At 48.7% G+C, this 25595-nt stretch overlaps 1 protein-coding gene and 1 long non-coding RNA gene across 5 annotated transcripts; one reads left to right on the forward strand and one right to left on the reverse strand.

Moving 5' to 3' along the window:
* Positions 1-1129: 1129 nt before the first annotated feature.
* On the reverse strand, positions 1130-5327 carry LOC311526415. The gene is made up of 2 exons (XR_014713003.1): positions 4641-5327; positions 1130-1237 (listed from the first exon to the last, which is right to left on the reverse strand). It is a non-coding gene; the product is annotated as an uncharacterized lncRNA (long non-coding RNA).
* Positions 5328-5822: 495 nt separating this feature from the next.
* On the forward strand, positions 5823-25318 carry BCL6 (BCL6 transcription repressor). 4 transcript variants are annotated; one of them, XM_084638788.1, is made up of 10 exons: positions 5823-5906; positions 15284-15322; positions 16432-16603; positions 17297-17518; positions 17651-18634; positions 19173-19354; positions 20613-20780; positions 22715-22845; positions 23562-23699; positions 25143-25318. In XM_084638788.1, exons 3-10 carry the CDS (start codon positions 16443-16445, stop codon positions 25284-25286), a joined length of 2130 nt encoding a protein of 709 aa, XP_084494914.1. In that variant the 5' UTR covers positions 5823-5906; positions 15284-15322; positions 16432-16442; the 3' UTR covers positions 25287-25318. The 4 variants fall into 4 exon arrangements, with proteins under 4 accessions (XP_084494914.1, XP_084494916.1, XP_084494915.1 ...); XM_084638790.1 differs by having other exon boundaries at positions 17297-17503; XM_084638789.1 differs by having other exon boundaries at positions 16436-16603.
* Positions 25319-25595: the final 277 nt, after the last annotated feature.

Genomic DNA, 25595 nt, shown 5'->3' on the forward strand with positions numbered 1-25595 from the left:
TAAACCAAAGATCATGTATGTGTGGCATAGAATTGTGATGCCTACTTACACGGTGATGGGAACAATAGATACCCTTACATACATCCTGTGTAATTACTTTCCTGGCTGTAAGTATTTGCAGGGATAGATAGATAGATAGATAGATAGATAGAGAGAGAGAGAGAGAGAGAGAGAGAGAGAGAGAGAGAGAGAGAGAGAGAGAGAGAAACTGCAAACATTCTACTCTTACACTTACCTGGGGAAAGTAATTTTTGACAGACAAGTTTCACAATGAATCTCATAGTAATGACGGGAAAGTAGATCTGTCAATTAACAGGACAATTTCTCAATAATACATTAATGCCAAATTTACTGATAAAATATGATTATCCAGTTCTCCAAGTCTCATTATCTGAACTGTCCTGTTGTGTGACACTGGGCCAAGTGCCCTCACTGTCTTGGAATTACATTGACAATTGCCTTGATTATCCAATTGCCTTGGTATTCTAGATTTAGTCTCCAGGATATCTGAAAATTGAGGTTTTATTTAGAGAGAGATAGTGTGATAACATGTGTGAAACCAGTAACACAACTGTTGAGTGGTTTCTTTTTAGGTGGATGAGTGAATAATAACTTTTCCAGTTGAAAGTACAGGGAGGTTTTTAGGCAGATAGGCTGAAAATCTCTCTCCCTCCCCTTCTGCAGCCTGTGTCCCTTTGTTGCATGAAGGATGAAATAAACAAGACACTCCACTGTGGGCATGTGAATGGAAAAGTACCAGTGTAGTCCCCATGCACATTCTTGGACTGTGAGTGATCTGCAGCAGCCTTCATAGCTGGTTTAGTATGGTCCGGTGTACCGAGGGTGTGTACAAAAAGCCAGGTCCTACCATGCAAATCAAGTTTTTCCACTTCCAGTCCTTTCCCCAGAAGGAAGGATCCTGCCAGATCATGAATACTCCAATAAAAACACTATTTAACATAATAATATCTCCCTCCTACTCCCCTCTCCTGTAGTTTACAAACATTAGGGTGTTTCCCCCTGGTCCTTCCACAACTCCAGCTGCTGCCACTTCTGATACCAGTGCTGGGGGAAAAATTGTTCTAAGCATAAGGAACTGAAATCAACAAATGATCAGCAAGAGGGGCAGTTTGTTTAGCTCTTGGAGTTTATTTTAATTGCAGGATTGTTTTGTAATGAACACAGCAGTAGCAGGGCAAGTCTTCTGGGATCAGGCAGAGTATTCTGAGGGTTTTCCCTGTAAATAAAAACAAAGAGATCTATATTTAAAACAATAAACTAAAACAGAATGAGATGCAAGAACCTGGCCTGTTGGGCTGTTTGGTTTTGAACTTAAACCATAACACTTATTAAAGAGCTTTGCTGTTGTCACGGATACAGTGGCAGAAGTGTCCATCCTTTTGAAAGTGCTATGTTAATAAATCCAGAAAGCTCCTAGTCCAGATGCAAAGAAAAGGGGAAAACATGCATTTGTGCTGACGGGCAGCAAGCAAAAGCAAGCTGGTAATCTCGAGTAGTTTGTTATGATGATGCCAAAAAATTATGACTGTGTGATTTTATGCAAATCAAGGGAATGGACGGTTAAAAAACTAAATGTCAGGTAGATAAGATCGCATACACCTAGAGTAGTGTCATGATATTCTTTGAATGTTACATTCATACTGGAAACCAAAACATGTTACAGAAATCAGACACCCACAAAAGGGCTCACAGATTGCACTGAAGACAGGCTCCTGCAAAGCACCAACCTCGGACAGAAAAGTAGGTTAGATTAGAAAACAAGATAATGCAATTGAATCAGGGAATACACTGCTCTATGCAGTGTGCAATCCACCCTTATTTTATAAAATTACATGCACTAAACTGCCTTTAAATAATGTTTATGTTATGACACAAAGCTGATAAAAAGGGCTGGATTTCCACAGCTCAGCTGACAATCCGACTATAACTGCCATAGGAAAAGTGTCAAAGACGGAGTGTCCTTTCTTAAGGGTCACGTTTCTGCCTCTGGCACTTTTTTTTAAAGACCTGGTGGTTCTGTGTATACAGTATTTGGGTAAGTAGGATTTATTTCCTGAAGGGGCTAATTTAAAAAAAAATGAAAATAATTTAAAATTGAGATTTATTTAAAAATATATATATTTATCAAAAGATCAGGCCCACCCCTTTAAATGTGTTGCTTACCTGACAACATGAAATACTTGCATATAAAAACGTATTCTGTATCCCTGTAGGACTGACTAATTCTGTATTCAGGGCCATCTACCATCCTTGATCAATATATCCTATGGCCTTAAATCTAGAATTGTAATTGTAGAGGGGTAAGTATTATTATTAATAATAATTTACATTTATGTGGTGCTTTTCATCCAGAAGTAGTTTAGACAGGGAAAACAACCAAGCCACCTGTGACATGCCTCTCAGGTGGCTAGTAACTCAGCAGTTTTGCAGGAGGGGAAAGTGAAGAATAAACTTTTCCCAACCATAGGAGGATTTTTAAGTCAGCAGAATTATCTCCATTGCCATTTTGACTAGAATACTAGGGTTAATACAATAAATTATAGCCTGTGTCAGAAGCAGTGGTATCAATCTGATGGGTGACCATGTCTTCATCACTGGTTTGAAACCTAGGTATGACTGATCTGACACACTGCAAAAGGAGCTGTCCTGGTCCTTCATGTAAATCTAATGTTTACTATTGTATTGACGTGGAATATGGACAAACCATGTAGGTCGATATAGTGAGGACTGCTCCTACAGTCCTTATATGTGTGTAAGGACCAAAAAGGAAATATGGGGGGAACGGAGGGTTGCATGCATCAGATCTGAAGCACTGGATCCAGATTATACAAGAAATTAAAGCATTTGCATAGCAGGTCAATGTTAACAACTTGGTTATTTACATGTTTTTATATCCACTCCACTCCCCGCCCACTTTCCTGTTAAATTCCCCCTTCAAGGGCCAGTTTCATCTTAAAATTCAGACAGTTATTGAGCTAAAGGAATGTCATCATATAGTCAATATTAGTAAACTTCCTTGCCATTTTGCAAGATGTGACTACAAATCTGGCGTGGAATTCCGACCTCACTCCCAGGCCCAGCAGGGGCTAGATGTGCTGTGAAGAAAGCAAATGACGGACTTGCTCTGCGGTGACCCCTCTGGCCAATGTAGGAGTGGCATGCATGGGATTTGAAGGGTATTCTATGTAGCCTTTCCTATGCTGGATATTGCATTCCCTACGCATTCAAAACTCTCATTTCAGAGTATGGGGAAGAAACTTCAAGGAAAGTTAATGGGGGGTTTAGGTGCCCAAGGAATGTATGTTCAAGGTACTGGGTGGGGGTGAAGGGAAACCATGAGAAGGCAAGGGCGAAATGGAGAGGAGGGAGAGAATATGGGACTCCCAGGAAAAATTAATAAAATCTATTATTTGCTTCCAGGCTGAGAACCTAGATATCAAGTTCCCAGCCCAAAGGGAATGCTCATAGCTGATTGATAACTCCTTGTAAACAGCGGGCTGATAATGGAAACTCTGATGCAACCCCACATTTGGCAGCATAAATGCATGACAAGAATTCAACTCTGTAAAATGCCAGTTGGAACAGCAATCATGATAAATCTTCAATCTTAGGATTTTTTTTAGCTCCTTCCTAACTTTCTGCAAACATTGCATTCAGCCAACAGATCAATACACGCAGAAGAAAAGATCAGACTGCAGAGCGGGACAAACAGAACAGAGATTTTCTTCATAAATTCCATCTCGTATGGAAACAAAAGCCTAGTTATTATCATCATTATATTATTTGTTATTAAGTCCATTTATATAGCACCATTTGTTTACACTGCTCTTTGCAAACACAGATAAACAAGATAAACACAGATAAACACATCTTCCCTGTCCCTGAGATCTTACAATCTAAGTAAAGCTATGCTTGTTCGCGTTGAATTATATATTACTTTTTAACTACAGGGAAGACGTCTTTAAAGCATGTCTGTATCATCTCAAGTGTCTGAGTATGAGACCTGACTTGCTACTGGGCTATTTTAAAGAATAGATGGAGTATTAGTCGTAAAGCTCTCCTTCTTTTTTCTACTTTAAAGCAGATCTGAGCATTTCAGTTCAGGGACTTTGCTGCAAATAAAAAATGCAGCATAGAATGTACAATAATATCTTTGTATTAGGGTTGCAGCCTTTGTGGAATTCATTTGTAATTTAATAAGTTAGCTGGAGCTAGGGCACAGTGACCCTGTGATGGTTTTTCTTGTGAACAAATTTCTATTAATCGTTATAAACATGAAATACCATCATTCAGACACACACACACACACACGGCCGTCCACCCCTTCCTTCTCTGTTATGTGGAAGTAGCCACCAGAAATACTGGATCCTTTTACCCCAAAATGATCAGGGAAAAAAATAAATAATTGCAATAGAAATCAGCTGACATGTACACACTCAGACCAGGCCTGAGTGGATTCACAGTGAAAATAAAGATGCAATGCATTTGCTTATATATATATATATATATGGCTAAAGGGTCCACATAATAATACGTTTACAATCTGCCCCTGCCCTCTCCGCACTACCCACCACACACACCAGTAACTCTATCAGTAACACAGATTGGAAGGTCTTTACATTTTCACTGCTGGCTGAAGTCTCCTCCAATGGCAAAGGCAGAAGGCAGGGCAGGCCTTTACAGTTCCCTCCCGAAACAGTCTACAGCTGCTTTAAAAAACCAAAAGTAATAAAAAAAAATTCCACACTACCGTAGCTTGACATTTCCCTCCACCCAGAGGAAGCTATCTATTGACACACTGTTTACAATCTATTTTGCACGAATCAGCAACAATGACAACAACTGCGAAGAGTCCTGGAAAGGGAAGGAGGGGAAAAAGAAAAGGACCAAACGAAAACATAACCCTCCAAGTCTATTTCTTTTCAAGAACAAGGATATTCCTCACATGAAAAAAAGCAATGCCAAAACCATAATTAAAACACAGATCTGTCTGGGGGGGATGGGGGGAAGAAGCTTCTTTCGTCGAAAGTAAATCCCTTGCACGATCGTGAGAGCCAAAAAGAGGTGGATGGAACATTAAAAAAAAAATAAAAAAAAGACGGATTATTTTTCAAAAAGCGTCCAAGGCAGCAGGATCCCGGGATCTTTTTACAGGAGAAACTTGCTCAAGCAGATGCAAAAAATAACGTTAAACGGTTCTGTGTCTCGCCTCCCTACGGACTGCCTGAGATTTTGTCTGCCTCCTCCTCCTGCTTTTTTAATTAGGGTTTCCCCCCCCCCTCCTGCGTTATGAAAACCTCCCCCCAACACCCTCTCCCAGGCCCCTACATTGTAACGCATTTTGCTGGGGGGGTGAGCAGAGCTGCGGGGGGGGGGGATCTGGTGTACTGCGAGGAGGCCGGCGGTGTTTGCGGGGCTTTCACGACCGAGAGCGGGGTGGCCTCAGCCCTGGATCTCTCTTATGTCACCGAATAGCAAATTAGTTCTCAGAATTCCAGGGGCCGAACGCTGCAACACTGAAGCCGCCCCGACGTCACAGAAGGCAGGCGGCCACGTGACTCCAGAGACCGGCGCCTACCACCGGCCGCGGGGGGAGCCCCCCCCGGCCCCGGCCTATGGCCCCCGCTGGCGGCGCCGCCGCCGGGTGGGGGCCCCCGGCCGGGAAGGCTCCGCGGGGTCCCGGCGGCGGGCGGCAGGGGGCGGGCGGGGCGGATCAGGGCGGAGCGAGCGGGGAGGCAGGGAGGGGTGGCATGTGGCCTCCCCTGGGCCGGGCGCAGTGGTAGAGTCGGCAGCTCAAATTCCGAGAATTGAGCTCTGTTGATTCTTAGAACTGGGGTTCTTAGAAGTGGTGATGCAAGGAGTTTCTAGGAAAGCCCGGAGACCAGGTGATTGCTGCCGCCGCCGCCGCCGCTTCTAGCGCCGCCGCCGCTGCTCCTGCTTCTTTACCCTTTAAGGCTGGAGGTTGCCAGGCGCCTGCCCCTGGCTCCCGGGCGCCTCTCTCCCCGTCCCCGGGTCCCTCCTTCCTTCCCTCCCTGCCGCGGGCGGCAGGTGTTCGGGGCGCGGAGCCGGCCGGGGGGCTTGTGGAGGGGGGGGGCCTCGCGTGGTTTTATTTGGGGGGGTGCGGGTGAGGTTGGTGTGTTTTTGTTTGGTGTTTTTTTTTTTTCCTTTTTGCGGGGCAGGGCCGAGGCGCCGCCGCGGAGCGAGCCCGGAGTGTTCGCCGGCGGGGAAGGGAGGGGTGCCCGGCGGAGATCGCCGGCTCCGGGGACCTGGGGGGCGGGGGGGGGGGGCTCTGCGCTGCCCCGCGGGGCTGCTTCCCTTCCCGGCTGACTCCTGCGCCGGGCCGGGCTGTCAGGAGGAGGATGTGGCGGCTCGCCCGGGGCCGGCTGCCCTCTCTCGGGCTGCCTCTCGCCCTGCCCCCGCGGACGGGGAGCGGAGGCTCTCCGCCTTCGCTGCTTCGCTCGCCTTTCTTGGCCGAGGCGCCCCTCGCCTGGCGCCCGGCCACCACCGGCCTCTCCGAGTCGATTAAGTGACAGCGGGCAGAGATTTGCCACAACAAATGTCCCCAGCAAAACTCGGCCGCTTTGCCCTGGCCCCGGAGCCCCGCTGCCTCCCCCTGCGGTCGCTCGGACACCCCGTTGGGCTTGAATTGTGTGTGTTCGCGGCCCGGCGATTTGCACGGTGGTTGTCTCTGCGTGGGAAACCTGTTTAGCATCCACGGTCTTCTTTGCGGTTGGGGAAGAACCTTCCTCCCGGGGGGAGGGGGCTCTGCACCTGCGGCCGCATCTGGATGTGGGCTCTGGGATCTTCGCGGCGATGGGGAGGTGTGGACAGGACAGGGGAGGGGAGGTGGGAGCGAGATCGCTGGCCTGGGGGGGGGGGGGAAGGGGTGTGTGGCAGTAAATGTTGTGGTGTTTTGGGTGCTGCGTGACTTAAGGTTGTCTCCTAATGGCTGCGTTGTTGTTGTGTGTTTTTGTTTTTCTCCTCCACGGTGCAAAATCTCCGAGAGGGGAACCTGTACGGCTGATAAGGAAAGGCACATGCACCAGGGCTCAGACTAGACAGGGTGTTTGCACAGGGCAGGAGCGGCGGCGGACAAAAACGCTCCCGATTTTATTTCTAGACTGTGCTGGGGAGGCGTTGACAACGCAACTTGGTTGCGTGTGTGGTGTGTTTTTGTTTTTGTTTTTTTGTTTCCCCCCTCTCCCCAATCCAATGCAAATAGATGACTTTGCAAAAGGGCTCGCGAATTCTGCAACCTGTGGCTGTCTAGTCCTGCCAGCCCAAGCGGTAAAAAAAACCAGGATTGCTGGATAAGACTTGCGGGAGATTTTGAGGGGGATCCCAAAGTAATTGTGCGAAGTGACTGTTGCTTGGATCGACTAACTCTTTCTTACCTGTCTGAGCTGACAACGTCCACTCTTTGCTTTTTAAAAAAGCAGAGTAATTATTTAGGAAACATGCTTGTATTTCATAGAATAATGACCCCATCCTGGGTTTGGTTTGTGGGTTTGTTTTTTTTTTGACAGAGGAAATAAAAGTATTTTTGACCAAGACATAAGTGCTTTAAGGAGGCTTTAAAAAAATCTGGCTACTGATTTTATATATATATATATAATTTGGATTATCACCAGTTTGAGGGGGAAAGTCCGTCAAACCAGCGTTTACGAAATAATTCTGGGCTCAGAACTCAGGTGCAAAGGGAGCGAAAGCTCCCAGGGCTCGTGTCCAAGAGGGCGAGCGTCCTACAGGAAACCCGTGTAATCTTTTAATGGATTTCCAATTAGTTTATGGTCTCCTTGAGTGCAGCTTATGTCCTCAAAACGCCCAAGACACGGCTGCTGCGGAATGTAAACACGAGCCGCGGATGGCTCCGGAGCAGGGTTGCAGGGCCCGTGGAGACGGGCTGCCCTCTCTCTTCCCGGAGTGGGGGGGGGGGGGGGTTAAAAAACAAAAAGAAATCAGTAGCCGGGGACAATTCCGCTTGTTCTCCGCGCCGTTTACTACCACGGCGCGCTTGGCGTGGAGACTGGCGGTCGTAAATCTGCTGTCCCAGCTGGCCCCTTTCCACACGCTATTCCTGGAGGTAGCAGCACCAGCAAAGAGGAGCAGGCGGGTTTGTTTGAAAAGGGAAGGTGGGGTGGGGGAGGGATCAGAAATCTCAGAGCTTTGCAAGAGTGCACGCAACCCCCCCACCCCCCGCTGCTGTCTCGAATACAAGGTGCAAAGTATCAAACTTTGGGGGGTGAGGGGGGGGGTGAATCTTTAGAAATCTCTCTAGTTCAGCCAGCCAGGGCTGCAATCCGATCCCTGTTGACACATGGAATCACGTCAAGGGGTTGCTGCTGAGGTTTGACAATTCTAATGAGAGAGGGGTGGTGAAAACCCGTCTGTATTTCTATAAGGAGACGCAGGGGGAGAAAGTCGACCAAACCCCAGTGCCCACAGAGCGAAAGGTTCATTTTCCTCACACCTAACCTTGTTAATTTCTTCAAGGGATTTTTTTTTTTTAATGGCAGGAGTGCCTTCTCCAGAGGAATGTATCCAAGACAAATTGCTTCTGCTTGGCAGGGAGGAATGGGGGGAAAGCTGGGGTCTGTGCAGTCTGTGTGTGTGTGTGTTTTATTGGAGAGTTCCAGTTAGTTGTGTAAATGACAGATATGACTTGATGTCAAAATACTTTCCCCTCCCACCCCGGAGAAACTTTGTTGTGAAAACTTAGTGGTTTAAGTAGTCGGTGTGGCGTAGCAGCGACCTCTCTCGGTTGTAAAGGGAATGGCCTTTTGGATGTGTCGGGGGTTTTGTTTATTGTCACAATATTTTGAAATATTATGAAATAGCCTTGATGGCCGAGAAGGAGGAGTAGGGAAATAAAAACATCCTACCTTTTTTGGAAAATGTGTGGCTTCTCTTCCAGTCTTTGAATCTGACTTTTAAAAGGCATCCAACCCAAGATCTGGCTATGTTTATACACCAGGTAAATCTGATTTAAAAATAAAGTACAAAAAAAAAAAAGAGAGAGAGAGAGAAGAAGCCTGTATCAGTGAGAGTTTTGCCATTGACTTCACTGGAAGCAGGGTCAGCACTAAACTGGCTTGGGAATGGAGGAAATCTACACTGATAAGCAGAAAAGGATCCTGCAGCCTCTAACTGGGGCAAAATTCTCATTGACTCCAGAAGATGTTTTACTGTCATCAAGCACCATCTTGCTGCTTGTCCTGAGGTTTTAAAATTTAATGATTATTCACAATATTGTATTAAAGGTTTATGGGATAAGTGCTTTCAGAATAAATACAGACTTCCTTCCAGCAAGCCTTAAGGGCTTGTTTTACATCTAGGAAATCTCTTCAAAAATATTTTAAGGCAAAACTTTTTCTCATAGGGCAAGAACTTCAGTTTGCATTACAACTGTGTGTTTTAACCAGCAATCCAGTCTTTTTTTTTTTTAATTTTCTTTGTCAAGTAATCAGTGATTTAAAATATTCAAAGGCTGTGTAAGGATCTTCCAGAAGAATGGATTCTTTCATTGTTCCAGGAAGAACAGTCTTCATTTGTAGGGAAATGCTCAATGTTGAGGGGGCAAAGTAGATCAAAGATCTCTTGGGATATGTTTCAAATCAAGTCTGCTCCCACCCACCCCTGTTTTGACTGTCTGAGTCAATAATCAGAGAAGAAATGGTATTTCACTGGTTATTTATTATTCTAAAGAGACAGAACTCTGAATGAGAGTTGATTCTCAAAGAGAACACCAAAAGCAAGTCAAAGGTGTGTTTTCTTCTTCTTTTTTAATTGCTAGTGTTCCCAGCTAGCCTAAATGCTGGATAGTGAGGACTGAAGACTTCTGTCTGAGTCTAAAATAAGCCTAGCAGAAACATTAAGTTGTGAAAAGCAAGGATGGAAAAGCTTGTAAAAAAATAATAATGTTGCTCAGACGTGTGTTTAAGAGGAACAGAATTACATCGACAAAATTATATGTTTTCCAGCCTCAGCTGTGGCGTTTTATTTTCCAAGGGAAATAGATCTCTACGACAAAGCTAAAGGATGCCATCTAGTGGTGTGTTCTTAAAATTCCTTTTGGTGACTGGTTGCAACTAATCTTTCAAGCTTGGGAAATCAAAAACATGTTGTATGCAGTACTTTAAAAAAATTCCTAGCTAGCTAAAAGTCAGCAATGAAGAATACAGAGACCCATCTAGGGCCACAGAAATTGACTAGCCTAGCTGAAAACAATCAAGTACATATTAAAATGTTATTGATACTTACATATGGAGCTCTGTCTGAATGTTTTCATGAAATCACATGTAAAATATTTCCTGCCTGTGGTGTTCCTCTACTGTTCCTGAATCATTGTCTAATATAGGTTGTCTTGTGTTGCAGAATTCTGCATTCATTTAAAAAAGGTTTCAATCACCCTACATGGCAGCAACCTACTAGTTTATAAGAAAGTCTTAAGAAATATACTATATTATCAATATGTTATCCAAATACCAATGTAAATGCAGGTGCCAAAACTTAATTGAGATAATGCCAAGTTTTTTTTTAAAAAATCTGATTTCAAGCAACATTTTCTTAATGTGCTACAAGGACTTTAGAGGAGCAAGATAAAATAATTTAAATAGCCAAGTTACATTTATCCTCTTGGACAAAAAAGATCAAGGTAACATCTGTTTCAGCTCCTAGTGCTGCAACATTTTGGATGCAAACACTGTCTGGGGAGGTGTTAACAATTTTAGTTGAAACTTTAAAAAATAGTGGGGCCTACTTAAAAACTAATTTGGGGAAAAATTTGACTTGACAGTTTTTCATTTGGATTTATAGTTAAGTACGGGGTCTGTGAACAAGAATCTCCTCTATGAAGAATGCCCATATTTTTGCCCTAGATTTATTATTAAACCATTCTTGTGGTTGGTAGAACTACAGCAAAAACTGTAATTCCCATGTGGAAATTCTATTTCTAAGGGAGGGTGGGGGATAGTGGTTGGCTTTCTCCCCCATCCCTGTGTTGTAGGCTAGTCTCTTCACCTCCAATTACATTTATTATCAATCAGACACAATGAAGACATAAATTTTACTGACCACAGAGGGAGGCTATTGACTAATGCACTGTAGAACTGCTCGAAGAGGAGAGACACTTCTCCCTGAGTCACAGGACTGGTCATTCTGTAGGATAACTTACATGGATGGCATCTTCCCAAATACACCATGCTATGCTATTTTCAAAAATGCAGTGTGGGCTAATAGCCACTGGAGCAGCTATGAGGGCTAAATTTATTTGCTGAGTCTGAGCTGGAGTATACCTGGATATGTGTCCACAGTCCAAACTTGCAGTTACAGTAATGTATTCTTTTAAGCCACTTTAAATAGTATGTGATGTTTGAGATAATGGGCCACATTTTCCCTGGCGTCACTTCAATTGAAATAACATTTCTGTATTCATTTTAAAAATGAATGGGTGGACTTTCTTATGGATTTGGAAGCACTGAAAAAAGGGTCACTCATCCCTTTCCAAGGACACTTATTGGCTTTCTATTTTCATTAATGCTAAGCAAGATTTTGGCAGTATCAATAGGATTTTGAGATGGTATTTTCCCCCCTCCCCCTCTTTATTTTTAAATGAAGAGTAAAGTAATGTGCAGACTAGAAACTGGGCCATTTCCAAGCATTCAAAAGTGCAACCAGTTTAAACTCTTCTTCAAAGCAAGACATTAAAATACACTGTAGCAGCTTGCAGTGCCAGAAGAAATATGCAGGTTTCCTGGTTACAAATGCTGATAATTAACCCATCCCTGTAATATATTGCATTTCCTAGAAACAATTGTTTGCTGGCAGGAAATGGGACCAGACTGAAAGAGCACAGAATGCTTAATATGCTGCTAGTGACCTAGTCGCCAGAGGGAACAAGGGATGGGGAAGAGTATCCAAAGCCTCTTTGATTTACGCTGACACAGTATTTAACTCTTAGAGATTTTTTTCTCTCTTTATTTTGTTGTTGTTAATCAAAACGGGTGTTGGCCTAGCCCCAGGAGGCTACTAGATTAATAAAGCCATGCTCTGACAGCTGAAGGCCTCTTACAAGCCCCTGATCTCATGCCATTCTGTAAGAAATGAAAGCTCTGAGAGCCAGGGAGCTGGCAAGGAGGTCTCTGTCACAGGAGGGTGACTTTCCCCTCTACTAATGGGGACTCCCTGCGGTGCCCTCTGGGCTCTGCTTAGCGGGCAGGTCCCAAGGGGCTGGCAAACCCTGGGGTCCCTGCTTTGGGTCACTTGCCCCCAGGAGACCAATGGCAGGGACCCCCGCGGCTGTCTCTGCTGATGCTACAAGCCTGTGCCTTGCTGGAGTCGGGTGGCTCTGTGATGCCTGGCGGCGGAGCGCCCCCTAGCGGGCAGAGGGGCGTCGCAGCCCGGCGCGAAGGCCGGCTCGCTCGCTGCGAATCAGCCTGCCGTGGCTTGCGGAGGGAGAGATGGGGCGAGCTCCTGCCAGTCGCAGGCTGGCCCTGGCTAGGGCTCCGGGGGGCGAGGTGCCGCCCCGCTCCCCCCCCCCCGCCCAGTGTAGGTGGTGGTGTGTTTATTTATTTATTTATTTAATTGCAGGTGGATTTGATCCACCAGCCTCCTGCCAAGGACGGGGAGGGTGCAGCGGCAAGGGGGAGGAGCTGGGCACTGGGGGGGCGGGGGGGGGGGTTGGGGACGGAGCTGGCCGGGCCCCTAAGCGGCGGACCCCCCACCTCCACCCCTCTGCGGGCTCAGCAGCGGTCCAGCGCCAGAGCAATGGTGTCTCCAGCCCCCTCGCCCACGTGGGGGGGCCGGCCCCTGGGCGCCCCCAGGCCGGGCTCTGGGCTCCAGCCCCCCCCCCCCTTGTCGCGTTGCAAAGGGCTGCAGCCTGGCCCGCGACGGGGACGGTCTCCCCAGGCTCGCCGTGCCCCGGGCTCGGCTCCCGCCTCTCTTCCTAGAACAGGGCTGCCAGGAGCCGGAGCCCGGCGCGTTCCCGGAATGACAGCGCGGTGCCCTTCCCCGGCGCGAACTGGCCATGGGGGGGCATTTCCTCCCCGTGTAAACGCAGCCAGTCCGGAGCACGCCCGGCCGCTCACACCGCACCGGCTGGGCTGGGGCCGGCAGCTGGCTGCAAGGTACCGTGGGAAAGAGAAGCTCCGAGGGGGTGTCTCTGTGCTGGGGGGGGGGATATATTTCCTTTTCCCTCCCTTACATCAGCAGGGCTAGAGGGTGACCTGGGAGGGGAAGCATTATTTGGAAGCGGATCCCCTCCTTCCAACCCCCCCACGTGCAGAAAAGGTGACCTTTGGTGGGGTGAACCCTGGAGCGTGAGAATTTGGCTTGGGGGGGGGGGGTAATAGATTTCATATCGGAGTTGCGGGGTGGTGAAGGAACTATCAGCCATTAAATCTTGACCGTCTCTTTATTGTTGCTGAACTGTGCTGTCTTATGATCAGGTGACTGCAAAGGCCAAACGGTGGGGGGGGACGGGGGACGACACGACACTCATTTGCATCTGGCTTGATTAATATGGGGTGGGTGGGTAAAGAGTGTGTCGCGTGGGGGGGGGGGGGGAGGAGCGCCTTCCTCTTTCTCAATCACAGCAGCAGATTGAAGGCAGATCCTGGTGTGAAGCTCAATGCAATGGTCCCTTGTTGGATAAGGCTGCTTGGCTGTCAGGAGCCCAGATTTGTCTGCTTTCTAGAGGAGCCTCTTCCAGGCCAGCGGTGGGTTTGCAGAGGGGCAGCCGGGCGGACCCAAGATGGGTTGGGCAGCTAGACTGGACGGGTGATGTAGATGTGCTGGGGAGGCAGCAGCAGGCTGGGACAAAGGACCAAGTAGCACCCGGGGCAGGCTGCCCTCCTGCCCCATCCCTGTCCAAGAATTCTACCACTGCAGGAAGTTCTTGCATTGCGTGGAAGGGGTTGGCATTCATGGTGAGCTTTGTATTTCTCAGACCCATGTCGTAGCCTATAAATGGGCCCTGTTCTGATCTCAGGGACAACTCTTGTGACTCCAGTAGCTCGTAGACATGCCTGGCATTTACGCTGAAAGGACTGAGCTCAGAGTCTGACCCGGTTGTGCATCACTTACACATTCCACTGGGGTGGGAACTTTGAAGCAAGGCCAGTTGCTAGCAGAGTCTGTAAATCTCTTGGCTTTCATGTGAACGCTGAAAGTGGCTGGCAAAGAGGGCTATGCGAAAAGGTCAGAGTCTGCAGTATTTGGGAAATGAGTCACCTTCTTTGAGTTTCAAGTTAGGGAGGCTCAGAGGCGCTCGGGAGACTCACCTCATTTGAGTGTATGAAATGGATTTTAATGTCATGCATTTGTTTTAGCATGTTAAAAATCACACTAATTCATCTTCCTCCCCATAAATCTCTGGGTACACATCTTTTGGGGCTTGGAAAGGTTTATGGCTATATCTGAAAAGCCAAATAACAGCTATGATGCTCTTTCCCCCTCTTTTAAATGTAAAAGCCAACTATGGGGGGAAAGTAATTGTCTTCATGTAGATAAGAAGAAAAATAAAATTCTCTTAGCATGGAGTGGAAAGAAGAAGAAATTCTTCTCTGTCCCCATTGCATTAACTCCCCAAAGCCAGCAGGTGGAGGCAAAGAGCATCTTTTGGCAGTCAAAGAAGGGATTAGGTCTGTTTCTAGCTTTGCTACTGACTTGCTGCGTGACCTCGATCAAGTTGCTTAACCTCTCAGTGCCTCAGTTTCCCAGTCTTTAGCAATTTCTAGTGTTTCATATTTCCAAAGTGCTTTGAAATCTTCAGAAGAATGATGGCTACTAAGGAGAATGATTCCTGACCCCTTTCAGTTTCTGGGGAGAATGAAAGAGGGGAGGGGAGAGAGTCTTGCAGCCCTGTGTGATGCAATGAGATGATAAGAAAAGAGTGGGAATACTGGGGATGGGGAGAGGCATATCTGAAAAAAGTGGTGAGTGAATTCTTGTTTGACTCCTCCTGTACCCTCCCCAGCTACCCTCGAGTCCCTGACTCATAGATATGAAAGGCTCCTTGGCATACACCTATGGTTTGGGGTAGAGGGTGTGGAAGAGTCTATGATTAGATTCCCAAAGCCTGTGGCTGCAATAAGAACATGCTGTACTGGGAGAAACAAATTAACTTTATTGGAGAGGGGAAGTGCTATTAGCTTCAGCTCGCATCCTGCTGATGTTACATCAAAACAACAAGCTTGCATCCTACCACAGCCAATTTACATTTCTGAACTAATCTGGTGTTTGTTTTCTTGTGCTTGCTTTGTAGGTTTGAAAGAAACTTTTGGGCTGTGAATTGAGGCACTGGGTATGTAAATTTAATTTCATGCCTTTTTAAATGTGTTGAATGAAATGTTTCATTAGGCCCAGCCAGAATCTGTATTCAGGAGAGTGGCTGCTCTGCACAAAATTACACATTCATATCCCACCGCCGCCAGTGGAACAGTGGCTGGAACTAATCCTGTCATTGAGGAATTTGGCATTTAAGAATCAAATTCCAATGTGGAATTTCAGGTGCTGGATGGTAGCTTCTTGGGAAAGGCCTGGGTCAGACCCTCCAACTTTGATCAAAGAGAACGTGTTTTGGAAGGCATCACATCAAGAACTGTTGAGGGAAGAGGAACAGAGTTCTGGAATTAAGAATTCCTGGTGATTTAGATTCTAGGGAATTGGGTGTCCGGAGACCTGGGTTTTCTGTTCCTGATGCAGCCACTGATTAGTGACCCTGGGCAAATCATCTTCAGAAGTGGCCACAGATTTTTGGGTGCCCCACTAGAGACCCCTTGGTCCGGATTTTCAGAAGCACTGAGCACCTGTAGCTTTGTATGGGTTCTTTATGAATAGCTCTAATTTCCATGGCTGGATCCTGTAGTTTGGCTGCCCACTCAACTGTGTGACGTCTGTGGGAATGACGCACGTATCAGAGCTGCAGGACCAAACCATAAAGTGTGTAATCTAATAATGCAGATTAGTGTGCAGAGTTTGCTTTGCTTTGTCTGCTAGTCCTCTGAGATCTTCAAATAGCAACTTCCAATGGAGCTGAGCACGGCTCCTTCTGACTTGGCCACAGTGGGAGCAGGAGCAGGCTTGGGGTGTGATGGGGAGGTGGTATAGCTTGCCCACCTATTCCCCAGGAAGGTCCTATTGTGTTCATCCTTCAGCTAGGAGTCTGGGACTCATGCTGAATCCACTCCAGTCATGGCCACTACAGATGGAAGCTGAAATGTGGTTGCATCCTAGATTATTGTTGTTTCTTCTCTCGCTGGGGGGTCTATTGCTGCCCTAACCAAACACTGTCTTGCAGGGTAGCCCCTTTGGAGTAGACCAATGGCAGGCTCTTGGCCCTGCTTTATGGTGCTTTCTCAGTCACTTCATGGTCCTATCTTTTTTTTTTTTTTTTTTCTCTCCCTTTTTCAGGCAGAGTCAAGATGGCCTCTCAGGCAGACAGCTGCATCCAGTTCACCCGTCACGCAAGTGACGTGCTTCTCAATCTCAACCGCCTTCGGAGCCGGGATATCCTCACCGATGTTGTTATCATCGTGAACCGGGAACAGTTCAGAGCCCACAAAACTGTCCTCATGGCCTGCAGGTGAAGAGGGGCTAATGACACGGTCGCTTTCTCCTCCACCCCGCCCAGCCCCCTTTCCTTCCTCTGCGCGCACACACTGTTCCGTCAGATAAAGAGCACGCCTGACGTCCCAGGGTCCAGCGCTGCCTGTCTGAGCCCTGTGTTCACATCCATGAATATCCGATGCTTGGCATCTGACTGAAACCCATTCGCCATTGTACACCGTAAATAAAACACTCGCCACCTCTCGTGGCCTTGTCACTGGGCCTCGTTTGACCAGATGGCGCTATTGTGGAGGACATGAGAGGCCGTTGGCATGGAAGGACAGAGATGCAGGGAGGCTGCTCCAGGTGGCAGGAGCTGCAGAGGAGAAGGCGCTCGCACTCGGTGTAATTTGGGGGACCCGTGGAAGAATTTAATGCTAGATCAGAGGAGGGAGGAGACATGGGAGGGAGGGAGAGGATTTCCATGAGGGAAGTCTATGGAGGGTCTTTAAATTAACTAAGATCAGAGTTCTCAACCTTTTCCATAACAGGACCTCCCTGGGGCGAGCCTCCCATCCATCTTCCAGCGTCGCAATGTAGGAAGGGCAGAGGTTGAGAGTTCGTGATGTCCCGATGGAGAACCCCTGTAATAAGTTCTCTCCCCCTCTCTTCTTCTGAAATCTTGCAACTTGGGTTCACTCTCCCCTCCCACCCCTTCTCCCCTTTGCAGCGGCCTCTTCTACAGCATATTCACTGACCAGCTAAAGTGCAATCTGAACATCATCACTCTGGCCCCAGACATCAACCCCGAGGGATTCTGCATCCTGCTGGACTTCATGTACACCTCCCGCCTCAACCTGAGGGAAAGCAACATCATGGCCGTCATGACCACCGCGCTCTACCTACAGATGGAGCATGTTGTCGATACTTGCCGAAGGTTTGTCAAGTCTAGGTGAGACACCTGTGGCTGAGTTGGAGAGCCTGTATTTTGGGGGGGGTGAAGGGTGGAATTGCCAACGCATTTGATAGCTCGTTTCAAAGGCTGGGAATAAGGCGTAACACCCTTCCTTTTGTCTCCATGCAGTGAAGCCGAGGTGGTCTCTGCAATGAAGACGCCAAGGGAAGAGTTCTTGACGGGCCGGATGCTGAGTCATCCAGAGGTGATGGCTTACAGGAGCCGGGAAGTCTCCGAGAACAACATGCCTCTCCGAAACACGCCTCTCTGCGATGGGAGGGCCTTTGCCTCCAGTTTGTACAGTGGCCTGTCTGGATCGCCCCTTTCCTACACTGGATACAACCCCATTCCAGTCAACGGTTTCCTCTTAGATGACGAGCTGCGAGAGGCGAGGATCCCCCTGCCGGATGTCTCGAGGGTCAACCCTTTCCCAAAGGAGAGAATGCTGCCATGTGACAGCTCCAGGACAATCCCCACAGACTACACCAGAGCTGTCACCGACCTTTCAGCCAACATGTGCCACGCCACCATCTATTCTCCAAAAGAGGCTGCTGCTGAAGAGGCCAGAAATGATATGCACTACAGCATAGCCGCTGGCCCTAAGCCCGTCGCACCTCTGGTCCGAAACAATCCCTACTTTGCCTGTGACAAAGCAGCCAAAGAAGAAGAGCGGACCTCTTCAGAAGACGAGATAAGCCAGCACTTCGAACCAACCAACACACCAGTGAACCGAAAGGGTCTCATCAGCCCCCAGAGCCCCCAGAAGTCAGACTGCCAACCCAACTCGCCAACCGAGTCCAGCAGCAGCAAGAACGCCCGCATCGGTCAAAGCTCTGGCTCTCTGGGTACCAAGAGCCCTACTGACCCCAAAGCCTGCAACTGGAAGAAGTACAAATTCATTGTCCTCAACAACCTAAACCAGAGCACCAAGCAAGATGGTGCCGACCAGAATGAAGCGGGGACCCTCTCCCCTCACTCCTACGTGTCTGCGTCGGCTTGCCAGCAGTCCATGGAACCTGAGAATCTAGACGTCCAGTCCCCAACCAAGCTGAGCTTGAATGGGGAAGACTCGACAATCCCACAAGCCAGCAGGCTCAACAACATTGTGAACAGGTAAGGCAAAACCCCTGGAGGAAACGGGACTCCTTGCAGCACTGCTCGGTTTTATTAATGCTTTGGGTAGATGCCTAGTTTTGGTGAATCAGTTCCTCGGCAGGTGTAAATCAGTGAGTTCCATGGAACCTCGCCAGTTGATGCCAACTGAGGATCTAGCCAGTAATGTATGTTTCCCAAATGTGTAACCACACCCAGCATAGGCTGATGGTTACATTAGGGACTAGGAGTCCTGGCTCACTCTGTGGCTGTGGCCACTTCACTTAAACCCTGTGCATCGGTTTACTCTTCTGTTACCTACCCGAGAGGGACGTTTATAAAGTGCGGCGAGATCCTTGTGGGATGGGCACTATAAAAGCATGAAGTGTGATTGCTGAATGCCCTGTAGAGGGAATGCCCAATGGGGCCCTGATCCCGACTAAGGCTCCTTTAAGTGTCCACCTGGCAATGCGTGTGTATTCTTCATGCCTGCGCTGAAGGAGGTGCTGTGATCTTATGGCACTAAAGCCTTCCGATGGGCGTTGCTCCTCTTCCACAGATCCCTGGATGGGTCCCCTCAGAGCAGTGAGGGGCAGTCCCCTCTGTACCTGCATTCCTCAAAATGCAGCTCCTGCGGCTCCCAGTCCCCCCAGCATTCTGAGATGTGCCTTCACACCCCTGGCTCGACCTTCGGAGAGGAAATGGGCGAAACCCACTCCGAATACTCCGACTCCAGTTGTGGTAAGTCCAGAATCCATCCTCCCGCACTTGCCCTTCCAGCTGGCAGAGGGGGGGCGCCATGGAACCTGTGGGATGAAGCTCCCCCAATGCCATTCCGCCACATAGGAGAGGGGCCCGGCCGCAGCACCCCCAGAACTCTGGGCATGTTTGAGCCTGCATACAGGCTAGCAGGCTGGTGTCTGTCTCTACAATGGGCTGAACCCAAATTCTGAATCTGAACTTCAATGGTTCAGGCCATCTCTTTTCCAAGCGGATCTCAAAGTGCTTTCCAAACCCCCTGCTAACTGGCTGAACGAAGCATTCATGGGAATTGGTTTTTGCCTCTAACAAGGCAGCTTGGGCTAGTTGAGAGTAATTATCATCTCCCAACATTTTAAAACAGGATGTGAAGAATGCCACACCCAATCAAAATTGCCAGGGTGGGGGACTGAGCTCGGCAGAAAGAAATGATCCACACTTGGACCTGGCCATGTTATCTGCCTCACTCATCAGTCCTTGGAACTGTCTCTAGTCTAGACGAACAATTGTGGATAAAGAGGGCTGGACTGTAACAGGGTTCAAAAAGGAGCTAAATAAGTTCATGGAGGATAGGTCCATCAATGGCTATTAGCCAGGATGGACAGGGATGGTGTCCCTAGCCTCGGTTTGTCTGAAGCTGGGAATGGTCGACAGGATAGATCACTTGATGATTCCCTGTTCTGTTCATTCCCTCGGGGGCACCTGGCATTGGCCACTGTCAGAAAAGAGGATACTTGGCTAGATGGACCTCTGGTCTGACACAGTATGGCCGTTCTTATGCTCTTAAGAGGCTTACGAAACTCCGTTTTGTAAAAATCTGTTTGCCCCCATCCTCCAACTCAGTGGGGGGAAAAAGAAGATTTTATTTGCTGCCCAAAACCCAAGTTTCCCCCAATGAGTAGAACTCTGAATTCATATACAGTGAAACCACCATCATGAGGCAGCCTTCCCACCTTCTGCTTCCTATTTACTAAGACGCTACTTCTGATTGGTTTGGTTGTTGGCTAGCCCCATGGGTGATTTGTTTTGCTGTGTATGTATGAAGGAAAGTGTAACGGACGCTGTGGAAGTGCTGCTTTCCCCAACTCCATCGAACCCCCGTGAAACAGACTTTAGCTTTGGCACGCTGGCTTCCCCTCCCCACGGGCTCCTTGGCCCCGTCCATACAGGAGGCGACCCGTGTGCTGCTGTGCTTGCTGATCTCATTCGTTCTCCCCGCCTCTCTCTCTGTCCCCGACAGAAAACGGAGCCTTCTTCTGCAATGAGTGCGACTGCAGGTTCTCTGAAGAGGCTTCTCTCAAGAGGCACTCCCTGCAGGCACACAGTGATAAGCCCTACAAGTGTGACCGTTGCCAGGCCTCCTTCCGCTACAAGGGAAACCTAGCCAGCCACAAAACCGTTCACACAGGTACAGCCCGGCGCTCCTGGTGCCAGCCCATGGCAATGTGTCAAAGCAGGTCCTGAAAAGCACACAAGGCCCTGAAAGCTCTGCCTTGCATGCAGGCCTAATCCGTATCCGGCACTGGGGCATTGCAACTGGGTATGCAAGGAAGGGCAAAGCACCCCAGCACCTGACAAGGGATGGTCGTGGATCTTCAGCCACATCCTGAGAGCCTGAACTCCTGGGTTCTGCTCCTTTGGAAATGGCTTAACCCCTGTGTGCTTCGGCTATAAATGGGGAAATACTTATGTTCCCCTCTGGGGGGCTGTGAAGCTTAATATCTGCAAAGTACTTTGGGATCCTTGACTATGAGGTGTTGCCTAGCATTTGGTTCTCTCTCCACATGTGAACTGTATTGGCTGTTCCATTCAGAGTGTTTCGGGCAGGGAAGGGCCCTTTGGACTTTTTTTTTTTTTATGATGGATAAAGAGGCTGAGAGGGGTTATTTTACCAAAAATAAATAGTCTGGTGGTTTTTCCATTAGAAAGTCTGGTGACTGGCAAACGGCTGAAATGGTCTGAGCCAGTTGAGAAAGGAAGGGATCAGGGGTTGAGCTGCTGCTCAGAATCCTGGGTCGGGTTTGGCTCGTTTCTGTAAACGCTCAGAACATTGATGGCCAACTAACACTTTGGAGAAAGGAAGTTTGGGTTAAAGACCCAGCCTTCCTCCCCCATCAGTTGGGCTGAATTGCACATTGCCTGACTTTACAGCACATAAAGCTAAACACGTGCCGGATCGGAGCCGTAAGGTGCAAGAGCTCACAATATACATCCCCCTCAGATTCCTTAAACATCTTCCTGCAAAATCAGGGAAAAGCAGATTTGATGTTCAGGCTATTCTTCATTTAAAAACAAAGGCAGGAGGGGAAAAAATAAACTTCCGATGAACCTTTCAGCCCATCTGTATCCATCCCAAGGATGCAACGGAGGATAAAGATCCAATGAAGATTACCTTTGTGTAGATGGCAGGTGGGAATAATTGAGGCTGAATAGTTTGGAGCGCAGTTACTACTGACTCCATGGCTATGAACCAGCCTCTGTCGCTCTCAGCCTTGCTCACTTTGCCAAAGGAATGACCAACAATTGGATCAAATGTATTTAAAACCATTCAGAGACCGACAGAGCCAGGCAGATCTCATCTGCTTGCTGTATCTCTGCTTTGCTCACCCAGCTACAGTCTAAAGTTGGTCAGTATTGCTTGTCGCTGGACTAGGAGGGGCTAGTTAATCCTGTTTGGCAAAGCAGACAGACTTGCCTTTGTAGACCTGATTTCTAGGGCTGTGCCTCACAATCTGAGCCAGACAGTAGTTCTATGAATAACTTTCTGGGAGAAGGAGAAGAGGGTCACATCTGGCTAGGGTTCCCTGCCAAAAATACCAGTGCGCAGTGGGTGTGCCACACAGTCAGTGAGCAGATTCTCTGCTGCACCCAAATGTTGTAGGCGGGAGGTTCCCTGACTCTTAACCCAGCTCTGTATGCAGGCTAGAGCAGCCTGAGGGCTGCTCTAACATGCACTGGTCCCCCAAGGGACCGCCTGCCAGCTGAGGATAGCTGGAGCATGCCATACTGTGGCCATGCCTCTTCCTTCCAGTGCCTGTGTGGAGGCTGGCGTAGGACCGGACTATGATTTGTAGTGATCTGCATGATCTGCCCCCACTGGGGACTCCCATCACATACACACTGAGGGAATTCCAAGCTAGGGGGAGCAAAAGCAGAGCAAAGGGATTGGAACACAGCAGGGAGTCTGCCCTGGGCTTTGCAGGTTCAGCGCTGCTAGGAGGCCCGTGTCTTTTCCATTCTCTTGTGGACTATATAGCAATTTAGTGACTGTAGTGGAAGCTTTGGGGCGCTCGGGACACTGTGTGCTAACCTGGCGTCTCTCTGTTTCTGGCGGGGTGACAGGTGAGAAGCCATATCGTTGCACTATCTGCGGAGCGCAGTTCAACCGCCCGGCCAACCTGAAGACCCACACACGCATCCACTCCGGAGAGAAGCCCTACAAGTGTGAGACCTGCGGGGCCAGATTTGTCCAGGTGAGGATCCCGCTTCATGCTCTACAATTCCCCTGGAGAGTGGGAGGCGTCTTCCTGCTGCTCTGGGTCCTGGGGCTCTGCTGGATGTCTGTGATATGGGAAATGCCCTGAAGGGGGCACTGTTCCTTGCTTAGGGCCTGGTGATGATCCCATGCTGTTGTGGGGCAAATACAGGCCCCTGGAACTTTGCCCTTGGCAGGTCAATGAAGCTAGTCCATTGTTTTTTTCAATGAAACAGATCTGTGCCTCTTACATTTCTCCGTGTGCTGTCAGCCGTTCGGGCTCTCAAAGGGTTTTGCTGCAAACATTCATTAGCTTATGCCCATGGAGTCTGATCTAGGATTCCGTACTCGAGGAAGATGGCCCTTCGGATGGTCACTTGAGTAATAAGGATTGGGCTTGTGGTTAGAGCCTCTGGCCACAGAGATGGCAGCTTTTCAAACTCCTTTTGATGAAGCTGGTTTATTAGAAAAATCCATTCGGTTTAGAGTCTGCCTTTAATATCAGAGCTGCCGTACCGAGTGGTCAGTCCAGTGTTGCCTCTCATGGCCAGTGGGTGGGATGAGGATTTCTTCCTGACCCCAGCTGTTGTCTGGCTAATGCCCTGAAGCATGAGGATTGATAGGAGTGGCTTGGGGAGCTTGGTCTGAATGTGAAGTGCGTGTGGCAAGCATGCCTATGGGGACACTTTTCTGACATTGTCTCCTCTGCGGCAGGTTGCCCATCTCCGAGCTCATGTGCTAATCCACACTGGCGAAAAACCCTACCCCTGTGAAATCTGTGGCACGCGCTTCCGGCACCTGCAAACGCTCAAAAGTCACCTTCGAATCCACACAGGAGAGAAACCGTACCATGTAAGTGACCTCCTGGCGTTATCGGTGCTAGTCACCACGAGCCAGAACTCCCTAGCAGCCATAAGGGCCACCTACCGTGGTGGGGAGAGGTTGTCCGGCACTGACCGCTGGCATCACCCCTGGCATGGCTCAAGTCCTGACCACCAGTTCAGTCTTAGCTCTGGTGTATCCTTACCAGGCTTCTCCCCAAGGACACCTCTCCGTTCCCCCTCCCCATCCACCCTCCGGTACACAGGAAATTAGAGGCCTGCTGCTGAGATGGTATTTTGATGGGTTGAGCTGTATCTGGAACCAGCCCTGACCTGTTTTCTCTTCCTCCCCTTCCCCAACCGAAGAAGGTCACGTTCCTTCAAAGGGCCTCAGCTCACGTCACAGTAGAGGACAAAGGACATTGCTCCTCTACTGTACGGGAGGGTGAGAGATGCTAGAGATGAGGTGGTCAAGACGTCCCCTCCAGGCTCAACTCATCCCTGGCATAGCTCTACGGAGTGAGGGCTATTCACCGGTTAGGGTACACTGCTGTGCAGTTGGTGGCGTTACCCCAGGGGTGAGCTTGGCCCAGGATGCTTTTTTAACCCTGAGGCCCATAACATGGGGGCTTAACCTCCAATCCAAAGAGCTGGAGCTAACCAGGAGTAGACGCTACCAAGACACGGAGGGACTGGGGCCTGGAGTGGCCCCGTGCCATGTAGCACCCACTTCCTATGCATCTTCTTGGGAGCCCCCATCCGACCCATATGGAGATTGCTACGTACAGTCTCCTGCGCAATATCAGCAGGTGGGAATAGTTAGGATGGAAGGGGACAGAAAAAAGCTACTTTGAGTCTTACGTGAGGCAGAACTCTGGTTTAGAGGCTAAAGCAGGCAAGCTAGGACCCCGGGGTCTACTTCTAGCTTTGCCACTGACTTGTTGCGTGGCCTCAGGCAGGTCACTTAACCTCTCTGGTGCCATTTTTCCCCCTCTGAAGAAAGGGGGTTCCAGGGTGCTGAAAGTCCTGAGCAATCCTTGCTTAGGACAAGATTTCGAGTCCCCAGACAGAGGCACTACAGACCTGCCAAGTGCTTCATATCACTCTTACTCACTGTGTTTAAAGTGACCGGCTGGGAGATGGCGTCCGTCTTTTCGTTAGCATCTCGGCAACAAAGATATTTTAAAATTGAGGCAGAAGTGTGGGCTGGTGGGTCAGGCGCTGGCCTTGGGTTCAGATCCCGGCTCTGCCACTGACGCCTTGCGTGGCTTTGGGCAAGTCACTTAGCCTCTCTGCGCCTCAGTTGCTCATCTGTAAAATACGCTCCCACGCCATGTTGCGAGGCCACATTAATGAATGATTGTGAGGCAACTCCGACAGGGCGGGGGCTGCTGGGGGCATATATGTGGCTAGATTACATATGGCTCTGTAAACTTTTGAGCTAACAGCACCTTCCCCATCCTTTTGGTTTTAGTGTGAGAAGTGTAACCTGCATTTCCGCCACAAAAGCCAGCTGCGGCTGCACCTCCGGCAGAAACATGGCGCCATCACCAACACCAAGGTGCAATATCGCGTCTCGACAGCCGAGCTGCCACCAGAACTGCCCAAGGCGTGCTGAAAGCCAGGTGGATTTCTCTGCGGGGAGAGGGGAAGGGGAGTCTGGGGGAAGGGGGCGGGGGGAGATATCCAAAGGATACTTGTAACACTTGTAACACTTTAAAACTTTCATCACACGATGGAGTGCCTCTAAGCCCATAGTGCAGAAGGTGGGAAAAAATATTAAAAAATACACGGGTTTTATTTTTATTTTTCCCAGTTATGTGAAACTAAAAAAAACTTATTCAGATTTAAATGTGTATAAAAAATGTCTGTCCAGTGGAGTGTTGATAAACTCTGGAGTTTAACCTTCACAGTCTGAAGATGAGGA

Source organism: Lepidochelys olivacea, assembly GCF_965140295.1.
Source record: "Lepidochelys olivacea isolate rLepOli2 genome assembly, chromosome: 9".
NCBI classification, from domain to species: Eukaryota; Metazoa; Chordata; order Testudines; family Cheloniidae; genus Lepidochelys; species Lepidochelys olivacea.